The following is a 17,590-nucleotide window of genomic DNA, read 5'->3' on the forward strand; positions in this document are numbered from 1 at the left end:
TGCATCTACTCCAGTTCTTAGCCCATACCTATCTTTTAAGTAGACCCCTATATGATTATCTGTTTATTATATTTTCAAGTTACTTCTCAATTCAATGTATAATCCGATTGGGCATGATGCAATATATATATCATCCAAACACTACTGTGTTTGAATATATGGTTAAGTGTTAATTTTACTCATTTAAAGCTTCACCGCTCACTCATTTTGCGACCAAATTTCAAACAATTTTTATAGTTCATAGATCACCTTTTCAGCTATGTTTTGAAATAAAAAATTTCAGTTTTCGTTCACTAAAATAAAAGTTATAATAAAACTAGCAGGACCTGTTAACTGGTGTGGCCCAGTGAAAGCATGCCCCCCACCCCGCATAAAAAATTAAAATATGCTGTTATTGTTACCCAATCTCCAACCTCCTCATGTTAAGAATGGCTTTTGAAATGGACACTACCAACCTCCCTATATTAAGAACGGCTTTTGGAATAGACATCCCATTTTGTGAGTGGGGGTGGGGTTGTCCAAAGCTATTGCCTGAAATGTAACCTTGATAATCACTGTCTGGATTCCCACGTGCAGATACTCTGAACCAACACAAAAATTAGGTAGTTGCAGTATCGGTCAGCCTGTGCATACTAATCTGGCGGCCAGTGATTAAAAGTGCACAATGCAGAGTATTATATCTCAGAAACTATTTGTATCTGCCAAATAAAAATGAGATTTTCTAAATCAGCATAGTGGGAATCTTGTACAAGTCTTCATTTTAAAGAAAAGTTGGAGCTAAGGTAAAAATTTATATTTAAAAAACAAAAAAACAACTGGTGTAAAAGAGAAAGATGAAATTCGTCATTTTTAAGGAAAGCTTGAGTTAAAGTAAAAAGTTATCTTTTTTTCAAAGGAAGAAAAAAAGTATGTGTGTAAAAGCAAACATACGAAGGAGTGGTAGCGTTTGTAGAATAAGTAAGTATATAGCATGCATGTGGAAAATATGGAGTTCAGGGTATGGTAGTTTTGTTTGGGGGGGGGGGTAACGGCCCGTCATAAAGCAAAGTAGAAGAGAAACATTGCCGCTTGGAAATCGTAAAAGGTAACCACACAAAGAAGAGTTTGCGTTTCTAGAATAAGTACGTATATAGCATGCATGAAATATAGGATTCAGGTTATGGTAATTTTGTTGGGGGGGGGCGGATGTGTAGAACTGTTTGGTGTAATAAAAAAAATAAAACTAAAAATATTTAAAAATGAAAATGGAACAGCCCATAATAAATTACAGTAGAAGGAAAACATCGCAGCTCAGAAAGTGTAAAAGGTAAACATGGTTAAACACAAACGTAATGTATTTAGTTTTCAGGGTATTTTTTATGGGGGTGTGGATGTTTTGAATAGTTAATGTGTGCATATGTAAGTACTAAAATTTCAGATAATGGTAGTTTAATATGGTTGTATTTGAATTAATTTAATTTTTAACAGTTGCATTGTGTAGAGAGAGCAGCCATATTAGTAAATGTCAAACATGTTTGTTTATGTAAATAGATTGTATTCTGGAATGATTGGTTTGGTCTGGTCTCAGCCAATGGGAAATGAGGGAATTTTCGAAGGGAGAAATTGCTATTTTTGTAATGGGAAATGGAAAGATAATGGTATGTGTATGAGTTTTAGATCCAATTACGACGGGTGAAAGGTCAGTATAGTAATAATATGTGTACTCATTCCTGGTGATGACTGGGTGCGGTTAGAGGACTTTAGAATTAGAGGGAATAATATGAACTACTTCCTCTAAGGATGTTGGTGATCATGGTAATGTTTCTCCTAGGATGTAATGTAGGATTTTATTATAACGAATGTGTCTAAAATGGTGTTCTAAAGTTACGTGAGATGGTGGATAATAGTTTAGACATAATAAATGTGTATATGGCATATGTTATTGCTAACCTATGGTAATTTGGTCCAGAGGGAAATTTATGAAATCAAAATATTATATATGGAGATTACTGTGTTCAAAAATTCTAAGAATCTGTAAGGAACGGAAAGACAATTTTTTTTACTGACTGTTGGTTACCGTTGCAATCAAATCTGTTACACAACCTCAAATCAACGGAGATGACTGCGTAACAGGATATTAAAAAAAACTGTTGCTAATAATTCACTGCTGTCCTGATCTGTCGCTTAGCCATACTGTCACTAATAATTCACAGGTAACAAGTAAAACAGAGAGAGAAAATTTTATTTTAAAGCAAAGTCTGGAAAAAAATCATAGATTACATAGAAAACTGCGAGATTGAAAAGTAATATGGTTAAGATTTAAACATGAAAAGTAAAAGGACTAGTTGTTAAAACTGGAAATGAAAAAGACAAGATATTCTAGTAAAAAGTATAATAAATTCATAATTTAAAATATTGCAGTATAAATTTAGAATGGATTATACATATATATATATAATTAAATTTTTTTTCAAATTCTTAATGCTGCCATATTTTAAGTTATAAATTTATTATATTTTTTACTAGAATGTTTTGTCTTTTTCTTTTCCAATTTTAACAACTAGTCCGTTTATTTTTTCATGTTTAAATCTTACCCATATTACTTTTCATGCTCGTATTTTTCTATGTAATATATATATATATATATATATATATATATATATTAGATAAGATGATGGCATGTACATACATCAATATAATTTAAGCCATGTAAATTGACTCAAATATTAAGCAACATCTGTAATCGAGCATTCATATATACTTGCAAAAAACCAAAACCACAAGAAAAAAGATAACATCATGTTTGTATTTTTTCTAATATTATAATTGTGTGCTTTTAAAAACATAATGAGACTGTACACACTGCTTGATACAGTGAATAATATAATGAAAATGTGTTAAGATACGTATTAACCCTGTATTTTTTTCGACTTATCTGATGAAATGTTTACCACAAAAATTTTTAAATTGTCTGGTTGATGTCAAAACAATTGTAATATTCAAAAAATACAAATATGATGTTATCTTTCTCCTTGTGGCTTTGGTTTTTGTAAGTATATATATATATATATATATATATATATATATATATATATATATGGAAATTCAATATGGCGTAATGGAAAAATGAAAAGGTATTTGCAGCTTTTCTTCCAATTTTCAGAATTTAATCATATCAAATCACATTTAAGTTCCTTCTGACGGATTGATTTTTGCTATTTCTTCTGATGAGTTAAGGGCATAATAGATTCACTGATTGATATAAGAATTAAGTGATTGATTTTGCGCTACGAAACAGATACTGTCAAGAATTGTGTAAGTCAACTGAAATAAAAGGAATAAATTATAAGATGGTCAACATCATGAATTTTGGAATATAACTTTTTGTCATTTATTCTATATATATATATATAAAAATTTCAAATATATTAACAATATGGACTTAAAAACCAATATTTTTTTCAAAAGTGCTCAATATGAAGTAGAGCTTTCATAACATTATGCACATCAACCAGCATTTGGACATTAACATGTAACAAGAAGACTGGAAGGTGAGTTAAGAAATTTAAATATTAAGACTGTCCAAAATAAACCATTCAGAACAAAATCTTGCCTCATTAAACATATCATTTATTTTCCCTACAAGTAGACAACCCCTCCAACCTACTCTAACGTAACTGATATCCCCTCTCTCCTACTATCAACTGCCCAGACAATACATATACTCAAATCTACCCATAAAGCAATTCAAACCAACGTAAAATTCAAACAAATCTATCATCTAGACATATGTAAAACCACCTATTCAACATAAAATCCACTGTATATTGAATATTTACGCGCACATAGTATAGGGAATAGTTAGCAATAGTATATGCACATTTATTCACTACACCTGCATTTATATTAGTGAATTTAAAAAGAAAAAATAACATAGGCAAGTTCAAGAAAAAAAAAAAAAGGGAGATGTGTGCAGAACAGGACACTTCGATGATGTGGTCGTGTGGAAAGAATGGATGAAAGTTCTGGGTCAATTAATGTAGAACAGTGGTAGTAACAGGTTGAGTTTACAGAAAACATGGAATTTATAAGGATAGTTTTATTTTTTAAATAAAGACCTAGCCAGAGATGGGTTGGCTTGGATATCAATTTCTAAAAGCCATCCAACGTCCCAGCATATAAAATAGATGTTAAACTGATGATGACGATGATGATTTTTTTTTTTTTTCATACTTGACTTTTCAATTGGCTTTTTATTAAAGAGTTTGACTTAAAGATAAAATGCATAATACATTAATTTTCTCCATACTAATCTTGAAACACACGTTTTACAAGTTTTTTAAAGTAGCAGCTTTAATGTTAGTTTTCGGTGTCTTTTATAGCTAAGATCTTGGTAATATTTTCTTTTGTCAATATATTTGACATTAATAGCAAAGTAGTTAACACAGTGGCGTATGCATGCATACAATGCTGAGTATACAAACTTGTTATTCAGTTTTTTTGTTTTTTTTACTATTTTTATTTATTCATTTTGGCTCTTATATTCATCAATTGCTAAGTTCCTTGAGTTATCTGCTTTAAGGCACTCATAGTTTTAAAGCAAGTTCAATGAATATGAACAGTTCAAGTTGAAGAAAAGAATCCCAAATCGATGCCAATAAGAACAGTAATCTTCACTCATTAAGTCGCAAGATATCTATTTATTTTTTACTATTGAATTGAAACTTTGTGTTATGACTGAAAATGGGTTAGAATACACAAATTGAAAGGAAAAAAAATTATTGCATTTATTTGAAGAGCAAAATATTGACTTTACTATAAATAGGACACTGTAATGCCTACTGGAGAAAACTTGAATGCCTACTGGAAGGAACTTGAATGCCTACTAGACACTGTCCTCGAGTGTCTAAGGTCTCTCTGTACAGGGGTTTGTCAGAACAACCTGGCATGAGGATATTTTTTCCATAGAAGTAAACCCTGACCAAATATTCAAAATAACATAGTATTTGCTGCCCAAATAAGATCTCCTCACTATGGCTAACCCACATTAGCTTTTACAAGGAATGGTGCACCTTCTCCAAGTGATGTTACCTCAGGTAATAGCACGAATCTGGATACTCCACTAGACTAGATAAATTCTTGTCCTGGAATCCAGTAAGACCAAGAGACCAACATGAAAGATATACTACAACGTATGAAAATAGTTAATTGGGGAGAGGAAAATTATGTTCTCAATTTCTTTACTAACTCAGTGTTTGAGAGTTACAGAACTTAAATGGAACATTCGAATATCTATGTATCTCATATAGATTTCAAGTGTTAGCCCCAGGTTGTGGGCCTCTTGATTTCTGAGAACTTTGACTGAAGTAAAATAAAATAAAAAAGTGATATATTCTAGAAATAAGGAGATTATACGTTCAAGATAAAATTTACACATTACAGTAAGGAGCAAAGCAGTTCACACAAAGAGTTACGTTGCACTTTTAACAATAAATCAATGGCTTACTATTGAAAGACTAATTTATCAAATCCATATATCATTGAAGAAATAGAATTTCAGCAAATTTCACAGGAATTTTTAAAAAGGTTTCAACAAGATATTGTGATACTATTGACATTACCCCCATTCCCTAGTGTTAGGAAATAATAACAAAAAGAGGAAATCAGTTGATCGGAAGTGGAGTTGGCAGAAAAACAATGAGGAAGAAGTTGTTCACCAAGGCACACAAAGAGAAGCTGAAATGGGATTGTTAATCAAGGAGTGACGGACAAAAGATCAGGCATAGAAGTCAAGGTATTTAGATTTAGTTTACAGACGGCATTAGGGCGAAACAGAGTTTTGCAATAGTTTATGGACAGTCTTAAGTTTGCAACAGTTGAAGACTGTTTCGAGTTTAGGACAATGGGTGACAGGTTATGGCTTGGGGCAGATTGAGATGAGCTAATATGAACTGAGTGCAAAGAGGCCTGTGTCCCACGATGGTGTCACATATGCACCTAGAGCCCAACTGATATTTATGAAATGTGTCAAAGTTTGTTTTCTGTGGTGGAGTTTTTTGTTTCTCTTGCTTATTTTTACACTTGTGTTACTGTGATTGCCCCTCTGGCCGTTGGCAATGTGAGACAACGATAGAAAGAAGAGAAGATAAAGGAGAAGAGAACGACAGAAAGAGTGCTGTGGTCAGTAATTGCTGTCGAGCGGAGAAGCACATGCTTGCACAATACCACAAAATGAAAAATAAAAGTCATTCAGAACTAGCTGCAATATTTTGAATGCCGGATATGTTGTCATTTATTTTGAATTAAACAAATACAATACCTGAAATTGAATCATTCAGAAAATAAACATTTATTTCTTTTCTGCTTGTTCTTGGAATAAGCAAACACAGGAACTATTGCATCCGCTTTCACAGTCAACATGACTATGAGATAAACCTTTATTCCACTGATGATGGTAATTTTTTTTTTTTGTTTTTGTTTTAGATAAATTTTTATCACAAAAATAACAAAATCCAGTATGAAATGTGCACACGTTTAATAATTGTTGATAGTTATGTCCGTAGCGCATGGATACATCCACTGTTTATAAACCCTGGAGTAAATTTTATCCTTTTTTAATTTTTTTCAGCATGTAGACATATTTGGAAGCATTTTCATGAGAAATGAAATTTTTAAAACGAAATTCAAAGACAGAAAAGAATGTTCCTTTTACATATTTTTTTGACATACGAGGATATAAGATTTCACACAAACCAATATGGATTGAAAGTCCGTTCCTTACTAAGTCAAATACCAAATTCCTACAGCTATGTACCCAGAAAACAGAGCTGTTAAATCAGACATAGTGATATGAGACAGGAAAGAGAAAGAAGCAACCCTAGTAGAAGTTAGTGTCCCTAATGATGCTGGGTTAAAAAAAGCTGAGAGTGAGAAGATAAAGAAATACCAAGGTTTTATGTACGGCATGAAAAGAAGTTGGAATCTTAAGAAAATCTCCATCATTCCAGTAATTATAGAAACAGCTAGAATCCTAAAAAGATCTCTCGGTTAGAATGTCTGAGATAGTGGGTCTGAACGCTCTATCCCCACCTAAAAACAAAATAAGAAAATTAAAAAGAGTTTTAATTACCTACTACACACTATCCTCAAGTGTCTTCGGTTTCTCTGAACAAAGGGTTTGTCAAGACAACCTGATATTAGGATATTTCATCCTATGTAAACCATGACCAAATATTCAAAATAACATAGCATTCGAAACTCAAATAAAATCCCCTCAACACGGCTCATACGAAGAACAGTGCACCTCATCCTAGGTGGCCTCTAGCAACAACACTAAGTTGGATACTCAACCAGACTAAGTGAATTCTTGTCCTTAAATCTGGTAAGACCAAGAGATTACAAGAAAGATATACTATAACATAATTACATGGTTAATTGTGAGGAGGAAAATCAATGGGTTGTTCTTTGTTATTGTAGTGAAATTCAAAAATTGAAATATTTAATTTCAAGTGAAATTAATGATTTCTACTGAATAGTCATCTTGCAGTAATGAGAGTACCCCCAAAATACGAAAAACGATAAGGTAGACAATTATTTATTAATGAAAACAGTTTTTGGAGCGAAAATTGAGTTTTGCTAAATTGGCCCAAGATTTTTGGCTTTCAGAAAAGATTTACCTCCTTTTTGTTACAATTAAAACTCTCCGGTTTCTTTTTCTGTAAAACTTAATTTTTGCTAATTGTATTCGAAAACTATTTCCATTAATAGTTTTCTACCTTATCGTTTTTCATAATTTTTGGATATGTTCATTACTGTCACATGAAAATTGAGTAAATACCATTGGTTTCACTTGCAATTCAATATTTCAATTTTCGAATTTCACTGCAATAACGAAGAACCAACTAATGTTTGTCACTTCTTTATTTACTCAACGTTTGAGAAGTAAAAAAGAACTTTAGTTTAACACTTAAAATATTTATGTATCTCATATAGAGATCAGCCATGAGAGAATGAGGCCACTAGCTTTTGGGAATTTTACACAGAAGTAAAAAAATTAAAAAAAAGGAGGAGATATTCTCTTGCAATCTTCACTCACTTTTTTCTGTTTTTTTTTTTTATATAGATATTCATTAGTCGACAATTTTAAACAAAATGAAGAAGTAAATCATCCATTTTTACATCTTTTTTTTTTTTCGCAGCTTTCTAATCGTAAACTGCTTCAGATATTTTCAGGGCAATTAATCAGAATCAAAAATGTCACCTTTTTGGGGTATTGGAATCGGAAAAAAAAATTGTGCATATTTTCTTATGCCAAATAAAACAATTATTTTAATTGTCTTCTTTTTTATTTTATTTTATTTTTTAATTAAAATTCAATTGCCCAACTTTTAACTACTAGTAAAACTAAAATTTATAGATCATACCTCCTCATGTGTAATTTTACATTGTACATATGCACATATTAAATGGATTTTTATGGTAGTTGGAATTTTTTTTTAATAGCAACGCTATAGCTAAATATTAAAATATTTTTAAACTATCAGAATCGGTAATTGTATCTGAATCATAAAGAATACTAGAATCGTCCTATTACTAGTGAATAGCAAACAGAAACATTCAGGCTGATATGTGTTTCCTTCAGTAAAGGCAGAAAAAATAAAACAAAAAAAAAACAATCTTGGGTTTATGATAGACAAGTCTGCATGAAAAAAAAAAAGTGTAATAGTTTTGCTTTCATTTTCGTTTTGAAGTAAAAAAAACAAAACAAAAAAAAACAAGTATACTAAAATAAAATACTTCACATTTAAATTTTAATTGGAAGTAAAATACTTCCTGTTTGCCAGCTTAAAGGTTTCAACATCACTTTAGATTCTCTGAGGGGAGAAAAAGTTTCCATCACAAAGGCCACATTAAAAAATTCACAATTTTATGACCACAAGTCAATATTTAAAATAGACAAAATAGTTTTTTTTTTATGCAATTTATTTTAAATGTTTTAAATTACTGTAGAATATTCACATTTAACGTATTTATTTGAAAGACAAAGTAACTCAGTTTAAACGGAAGAATTTATTAACAATTGAACAGATCACATATTGTAGTTTGGTCACACTTGCTTTAAAATTTCAAGAGGTATAACTAAAAAAAAAAATACCTGGCAAATATACCCAGTGAACCAAGTACAAGAGAGATTCAAAGAATTGCATTTAAAGAGATTAAGATCTCCCAGTTGGAATGTATGAGATAGCGGGTTAATGTCAGGCATCTCGTAAAATGCCCCATCCCTAACTTGAACAAAATGATGAGAGAATAAAAAAAAAAACATGTTAGACATTTTTTATTGATTAAAAATGGCCGACTCTGAAATTCATAAACTTGTATACACTATTAATCGATATTGTTTAGAAATTCAAGAGTAATTTTGAAGCCTTTAAATTGGCGAATAGAAAGTAAATTTTTTATGTTTGTGTGAGGTTAATGAGAATAATTTTTACTTTTATTTTTTTTATGTAATTTGAATAATTTAGATAATTATGTAAAATAATTTACACCTTTGCTAAATTGAGTCTTTTTAATGAGTCATACTGAAGCGGTCAGTTTTTAAATATTCCTATGCATTGACCTGGAAGGGCTTCAGTATACACTACATTGTTTAGCGTGAGGTATTTCAAAGCAGGAAGTCGTTTGGGTAAATATGCGCTTGTATTTAATTTTCTAGGACCATTTCAAATAAAGTGTTACATTTTTTTCACATGCTGGTCAATCATAAATCCAAGTATTTTGTTTTTTTTTTTTTGTGAAGCAGGTAGAAAGCATAAAATGATTTTGTTTAACTCAAAAATTACATATTTAGGTGCTAGTGCCCTTATTGATCCGCGCTATTTTTTAAATAGTATTTCCAAGTTTAATTAAAGTTTTATGATATCTGTTTTAATTAAATTATAAGGTTAAAGTACAGAATAGGTACAAAAGACCCACCCCTTCCCATGTTAAGAATGGCTTTTTAAACAATTGTGTTATTATTTCAGCATGAATCAATAAGTACACTAGTGCCCATATTTATCCCAAAGACTTTTCTATGACCAAAAACAATGAACATGCAGGTCATAATGTTTCTCACAAATTCAAAAGTATAGTAACTAGTTCGGGTTGTTGTTTACAATTTAACCTTTTTAAAAACAAAAATATACATATATATACAGAAAAATCTTTGATATATGTACCCATCACAGAACGAAAATATAATATTCTAAAAATCACAAACTGGTCAAGTAGTTTTATTTGTTTTTCTCATATATAGAAAATCACTTTTTTATGATTAATAGCGATTTACTATTAATCGTAGCCATAACAAGGTCGGTTTTGATCTTTATTTCTGGAAAGGTTGTTAAGACAGAGATAACCAGCAATAAATTTTGAAGATGGCAGACAGAGACACACACCATCCTCGTTTCATCATAATACTTAATTTTCTAGGTAAAAAAAAAAAAAAAACTATTTTGATTAATTTATGTAATTTTTTAAATATGACGTTTTGTGACAGGTATGTATAAAGATTTTTCTGTATGTTGATTTTTTGTCATAATTATTTTTGGTGCAACATTACTTCAATGTGTCTCCAGCCCAATTGTGTAATTTCGAACAAAAACATTTCAAGGAAAAACGTTATTATGTACTTACATGTCATGTCAAAATTAGTATAAATTCAAAAAACTACGAAAAATGGTCCAATTGAAGATATACTAGAGCTAATTTTCAGAAAAAGTGTGCAGTATTATTGAAAAGAAGCAAGATAACTGACCTGAAAGATAATGTCATCGATAGAATGCAGTTATCTCCCCGTGATTTTGAACTTCTAATGGGTTCATTTACAGTAACTTCAAAAAATTCTGTTTTTACTTATAATTATTTTTCTATGAGACTATTTTTTGGAATTTATACTAATTTCGGCATGACACATAAGTACATAATGTTTTTCTCTGAAATGCTTTTTTTTGAAGACATACTATAGTAAAGTTGCACCTTATTTTTGTTCAAATTATGTGCATAACAAAATAAGGATAAATAAATAAAACTACAAAAGTTTATCGATACTCTGAAACAAAATTGGAAAGGGGGGGCGCATTATTTTTCTCCTGCACCCATATTGTATAAAATAACTGAAAATTATTATTATTGCCATTGCAAAAATCAAATGAAAACAAAATAAATAAAAATTAAACAAGCCTATTTTGCGGTCATTCTTCCTTATAATTTTTTTCTTTAATAAATTATTTCAGTTTTAATTATTACAATTTCTTTTCGTTCTTCCTTACAAATTTTTACACCACAGCGGACACGTGACACATTAATAAGGAGTTGTGCTGATTGACCGCAAAGTGGGGTATCAATTTTTAATAGAATGTTATAATGGAAAAGTGATCCCCCAATTAAGTCATTAAATAAACTTTTTAAATAAAATTTTTCCTGCTAATATGAAAGTTAAGTCTGTTATCAGCAATAATCTGCAGAAAAAATAAGGAAATATGAAAAGTAATTAATTTTACGGCAGGGTTGAAAGCTCGTTCAGGTCCGCCAAAAAGTTTTTTTTAAAAAAAATCTATATTACATATTTCTTCAGTTTATTCCTTGTAATAATTTGTTATTGGCTATGATCGCTCTTGTATGGTTCAGTAATGGCTTGTAAGAAATTCTACAATTATAAGCAAGCTCTTCATTAGCTGAATTGGCCATCCACTGTCTTTGTTTAGACCAATCAAATTGGTCAATGTTTTTAACTGCCAGCGATGAATAATTATGAACTTCTGTGATGTTGACTCAAGTCGAGAATCGAATCCTTTCATTAGAAGGCCTCATACCAACCCTTTCAAACAGCTGTAATTAATCCAATCTTCGAACAGTGCTGTACCCGGATACCAGTTCCTGATGAAGATAAAACGATTTCAAGGTTGTTACCAGCTCTTTTCAGAGGCAAATCAGGCACTTCCTTTTTGCAATAAAAAAGTGTAAGATATTTTATCTCACCTGATTTTTTGCTCCAAGATAAAAGCAAAAAATAAATACAACAATTACCACAAAGCATACCTCTAAAATTTGATGCAAATTTTATTCTTTCTTCGTTGCAAAAATGAACTGCCTGATTTGCCTCTGATAATAGTTCTTTTATCTTTATCAGGAACTGCTATCCGGGTACAGCACTATTCAAAGATTGGATTAATTACAGCTCTTTGAAGAGGGTTGGTATGATGCCTCCTGAGGAAAAGATTCAATTCTCAACTTCAGTTGACATTACAGAAGTTCATAATTAATGTTCATTTGAAGGAAAAGTCACTAATGACAGGTCAATAATTCTGACCTTAAAAAGTCTGCGAGACATATATAATAACTTAGTCTAATCATTTAGGGTTTAAAATAAAGTCTCAAGGAAACAAAAAGTTAGAGGCGTCCAAATGCTTCATATCCATAGGGAGTTGATTCCATCCTTCTTTCTTGTTCGGCTGCATGTCTGGAAATCCCTGAAAATGAAAAATGCAATCAAAAAAGCCTGCCAAGCTCATCGCTTAATTAAAACATTGACCAATTTCATTGGTCTAAACAAAGACAGTGGGTGGCCAAATCAGCCAATGAGGGGCTTGCTTATTATTGTAGAATTTCTCACACATAATTGTAGAATTTCTCACAAGTTACACGCCACCATTAAACTTGTCCTTGTGTCACATCGAGCCTTTGTATGTGTGTGCATGTGCGAAGAATATGGAGGGGGGGGGTAAATCTTTGGTAAAAGTCCAGTACCAGTTAATAAAAAGGTGCAACGTATGAGTTAACAAAGCCTCCTCCTTCTTCCCATGTTAAGAATGGTTTTCTAAATTTGCTTGGGAGCGTTAGACTGGAGCAACTTGAAATTATCTATTTAAAAAAAAATATCAGTTCTTATCCAGAATTCATCCTAATTCAAAAGAAAAAAAAATACAGTAAATTCTTTATGATCTACGTACCTGCCACAGAATGAAAATGTTATATACCAAAAATCACCTAATTTGATCAAGAAAATTTTTTTAATATAGAAAATCATTTTTTACGATTTTTAGTGATTAATAGTATATTGTAGCCATTACAAGGCTGATTTTAAAATCTTGGTAATTCAAATTGAGTTGTCTCCCATGATTTATAAAATATAGCAGGCCAAGACATACCGTTCTCCCTTCCTCATAAAATTTGATTTTCTTAGAAAAATATACATATACTTAATCAATTCATGTGTTTTGGAATAAATTTTCGCTGCGTGAGAGCGGTACAATATATATATATATATATATATATATATATATATATATATATATATATATATATATATATATATATATATATCAAAGATTGGTAATCTCTAACAATTGCGCTTCTAAAACAAAGATGGCGGAAATGGATACAGTTGATGTAAATACAGAACGGAAGCCATTAAGCATGAAACGAAACACGAAAGTGGACAGAAACAGAAACACCCCATTTCAAAAAAACTATCCCAGTTTTAACACTTCTTGTGTTAGTATATTTTTTAAAAAAATACTTCATTTATAGAAATGTAAAAAATAAAATAATTTTCTTTATTTTTTTTATCGTTTCGTGAGGTTTGGTTTTATTCTTTTGTGATACAAGTATAAAAAAAAAAAAAACTTAAATGTAAAAACAAGTTTTTTTGTTTTTGTTTTTTTACTAAAACTAAAAACTTTAAAGAAATGTAAAAGATAATGTATTTTTTTTTTTTTTTTTTTTTTTGTTAAAATCATAAAAAAAATATTGGCGGACGTTGTCGAGAGTGCACACTGCAGTGAACCAGTGCACCCCTCCTCTAAATTTCACTTTTAAAAAAAAAAATTTTTTAACTTTTTTTCCTCTTAATATCATCGATTACAGGCTTGAGTTTCAGATTATAGCAATAAAATTGAAAGAAAAAAAATAAATTTTCATACTTTTTTACGTGGAGGTTCAGTTTTCAATTATAACGTTGTACTAAAAAAAAAAAAAAAAAAAGAAAATTGTGGAATTTAGGGGGGGGGGCACTCTCGACAACGTCCGCCAAAATATTTTTTTATTGTTTCAAGATAACAGATGAAATGTTAAAACAAAAACTATTTCTTGAAACCAAACACCTGTACATGGTTTCGCACTTCTGTTCCTTATTTGCCTCAACTGTGTCCATTATTTCCGCCATCTTTATTTAGGGAAGTGCAATTGTTAAATATTGCGCAAAGATTTTTTTTTTTTTTTTAAATTTAAATTGGGGTGAATTCTGAATTTGCGAAATATTTTTAATATATGAGTTAATTTGATAAATGTGACTATCAGAATATCCTGGCTAAATCACCGCTTAAAAAAAAAAAAAAAAAATCGTCCGCGTTCATCAAACTTAAAGATCGAACCGGAAACTCGAAAACGAATATTTATTTTTTGCTGTATTTTTTTTTTAGTTCAGATACGCATTTACCAGAAAACATGTATTTCCCCAACTGGTTGTTGTTCACCCGGCAAAAGGTGTTTATTCTGAAAGCCGTTCTTAACATGGGGAGATTGAAAAATAAGAAAATGCCTTTTGGAATAAACACCCCCAACCTTCCCATGTTACGAACGACTTTCGGAATAAACACAATTTGCATGTTGGACAACCAAGTGCACATTTACCGAAATGGTAATTTGTTCTTACTAAAATAACAGGGGAAATGTCTCTTTCTGGTAAATGCGTACCTGAACTAAAATTAAAAAAATCATTTTTCGTTTTATTTCGTTTTCGAATTTCCGGTTCGGTTTTTAAGTTTGATGGACGCGGATGATTTTTTTTTTTTTTTTTTTTGGCCAGGGTATTATGATAGTCACATTTACCAACGTTCTTTTTAGCATCATATTTTAAGTAGTAGTAGTAATAATAATAATAATAATAATAATAATAAATAATAAATTATTATTATTGTTAAGATAGAGTCGACGGATCGATTTTTTAAATGTGTTGTTTTAAGAAAAGCAACATTACTTACTTAATTGTAATGTCGAAAATAGTAATATATCCAACAATATGGATAACCAGTTAACATTGACCTAACTTTCTACTCGATGAATTTTCGTAATTTTTAACAATAAAGTACTGTTGTTTTTGCTTAAAACGACATATTTAAAAAAAATCGATCTGTCGACTATTATCATAAGCACCTATCATTATTAATTTATTATTATTATTATTAATAATAATAATAATAATAATAATAATAATAATTTACCAATTTTTAAAGAAACTTCATACCGTCGACATTATCGATTATTTGTTTACATTTTATCGGTTTACGAATTCTCGAGCGTTAACTATTCTGTACCCAATCATCCATCACTGTTTACTTTTTTCTTCCTCCTCTTTCTCCCTCATCGCCTCAGCAGTCAACCTCCTCGCGATCTCTTCCGCCTCCCTCTCCAATTCTGCTTCCTCGTAGTCGAAATGTTTCCACGATTTCCGATCCCCCGCCCTCGCAACATTATCCGAATCGGAATACTTCAAGTTCCGGGCCACTTCCTCCTTCACCTGTTTCACTTCAGTGGCCAAGGCGTTTATATTGACCGGGTCCACCAGTCCGTAGTATCCGACAGGCGGCTGGCTAGAACCCGGACAGAAGTTGATATTTTTCTCGTAGCTGCATTGTTTGTCCAACGTGGAGGACGTCTTGTTTAAGTTATTGCCGTCAATCTTAAACTCACTTAGATTGGCCCCTGACGAAGTCGAGCAGTGAGAGTCAAAAGAGTTTGTTTGTGTTGCGCTAAAGTACGGATGGCCAGGAGGGAAATCATTACTGCTACTATTGTTAGTACTATTTGTACTGTTGTTGGTGACGTTATTTGAGTTGGCAGCAGTATTGTTACTGTTTGGGTTATCCATACTAGTTTCTGTATCCTGGTTTAGTAGGGTTGAGCTATTCGGTTCCTCGTTCTGGCGTAGGCGTTTAAGTTGGTCACGAATGGCTTGGTCAGGATCGGGTAAGCTTTCTTCTAAAGCCACAGTGGCTGCTATCTCTTCAAGTAAATCGTCCACTTGTTTCTGCTGGGTTCGACGATCAGTTGGTTTGAAAGCGGGTTTGTTTAGTTCCTTATATCTCGACGGGTCCATTCCTTTAAGTACCGACAACCTGTCTTCCAGCTGTTCAAAGGTCTCGCTTTTTTTATAATCGTCGGCGGGTTTTTCTCGGAGTTTTTCGAGTCTCTGCGCGATTTCTATATCCGCCTTTGCCATTCCACGGTACTTATTGGCATCAGATGACGACGCTGCGGTCCCTTTCCTGTGGCTGGTGGTTTTACTCGATGACCCCGCCTTTAGAGCCTCAACTCGTTTTTTATAGGCAAGGGGTGGCGATGGGGGCGTTTTTGTGTTTTCAGGTTTGATATCACCTTTCAGGACCCCGAAGCACCGATTACACACGCTGACTCGAGAATTGTTCAGTCGAGGGACTTCGATCTTTTTGCTAAGACATTTGGAACAGAAAGTAAACCCGCAGTTTTTACATCCATGTTCTTTCTTAAATAGACCAAACTCTGTCCCGCATGAGTAGCAGAGTCCTGCCGACATAGCAGCTACAATGGTAACTTTAAAAATACAAATAAAAATTATAAAAATGATTTTCTTTGTGAATTAAAAAAAAAAAAAAAAAAAAAACACAAACTGCAGGAGAGGGTGATATGTGCGTTTGTTTGTTACTATTTCTGGTTTTCCAATAAAAACAAATTCTTTTTTTTTTTCTACATCATGTTCCCGGAATTTAATCGGCGATAAATTGCATTGATTTGTCATAGACCAGGTGATTATTTTCCCTTTTAAAACTGAAAACCGCAAATGCACTATTGTCAACACTCAACATAATTCTATCGTCAATGCGCGTCGTTGATGTTATTATTACGATTACAAGCACAAGCGACACCTATCATTGATTATAAGCAGCGAGTTATCTCCCTTGGATTTAAAGACTCTCGTTTGTACGAAACTAAAACCTATCGTCTAATTCTCTGTGGCGTTGTTTAGAGAATCAGGTGTAAATGCAGAGTCCAACCTAATTAAAAAAAAAAAAATGAAATGCATAAAAATTTTCATGGGCGGACGTTGTCGAGAGTGTTCCCCTCTCTAAATTCCACAATTTTCACTTTTTCCTGTTAATATCATCGCTTACAGACTTAAGTTTCAGATTATCAAAAAAAAATTGAAAAAAAATATTTCATAACTTTTCATGTGGAGGTTCACTCAGTTTTCAATTATAACGCTGTACTAAATTGAACATGAACTTTGTGACCACGATGAAAAAATGGCAACTCTCTCTCTCTCTCTCTCTCTCTCTCTCTCTCTCTCTCTCTCTCTCTCTCTCTCTTATGTGACCGGAAGGTAAAGTAGAACGTGAGAGGGGTAAAAAAAAAAAACGAAGATTTCTTTACCCCCTCCTTCTTCGCCTCTCTCTCTCTCTCTCTCTCTCTCTCTCTCTCTATTTATCCATCTCATCTATTTATGTATTTATCTATTCAGTGAATAGACTATTCACTGTGGTCACAAAGTTCGTGTTCAATTTAGTACAACGTTATAATTGAAAACTGAACC

General features: G+C 31.8%; 1 protein-coding gene across 1 annotated transcript; it reads right to left on the reverse strand.

The window, feature by feature from the left end:
• Window positions 1-6,246: 6,246 nt before the first annotated feature.
• On the reverse strand, window positions 6,247-17,200 carry LOC145298077 (uncharacterized). Its single transcript, XM_080144294.1, has one exon. The coding sequence runs from the start codon at window positions 16,574-16,576 to the stop codon at window positions 15,350-15,352; it is 1,227 nt and encodes a 408-aa protein (XP_080000420.1). The 5' UTR covers window positions 16,577-17,200; the 3' UTR covers window positions 6,247-15,349.
• Between the last annotated feature and the right edge of the window lie 390 nt (window positions 17,201-17,590).

The sequence above is a fragment of the Euprymna scolopes genome, chromosome 2 (assembly GCF_053919585.1).
Source record: "Euprymna scolopes isolate OS-2025 chromosome 2, ASM5391958v1, whole genome shotgun sequence".
Classification (NCBI taxonomy): Eukaryota; Metazoa; Mollusca; class Cephalopoda; order Sepiida; family Sepiolidae; genus Euprymna; species Euprymna scolopes.

Excerpts from the sequence above, each read along its gene's own strand:
- LOC145298077 (XM_080144294.1), bottom strand. The coding sequence starts at position 16,576 with ATGTCGGCAGGACTCTGCTACTCATGCGGGACAGAGTTTGGTCTATTT.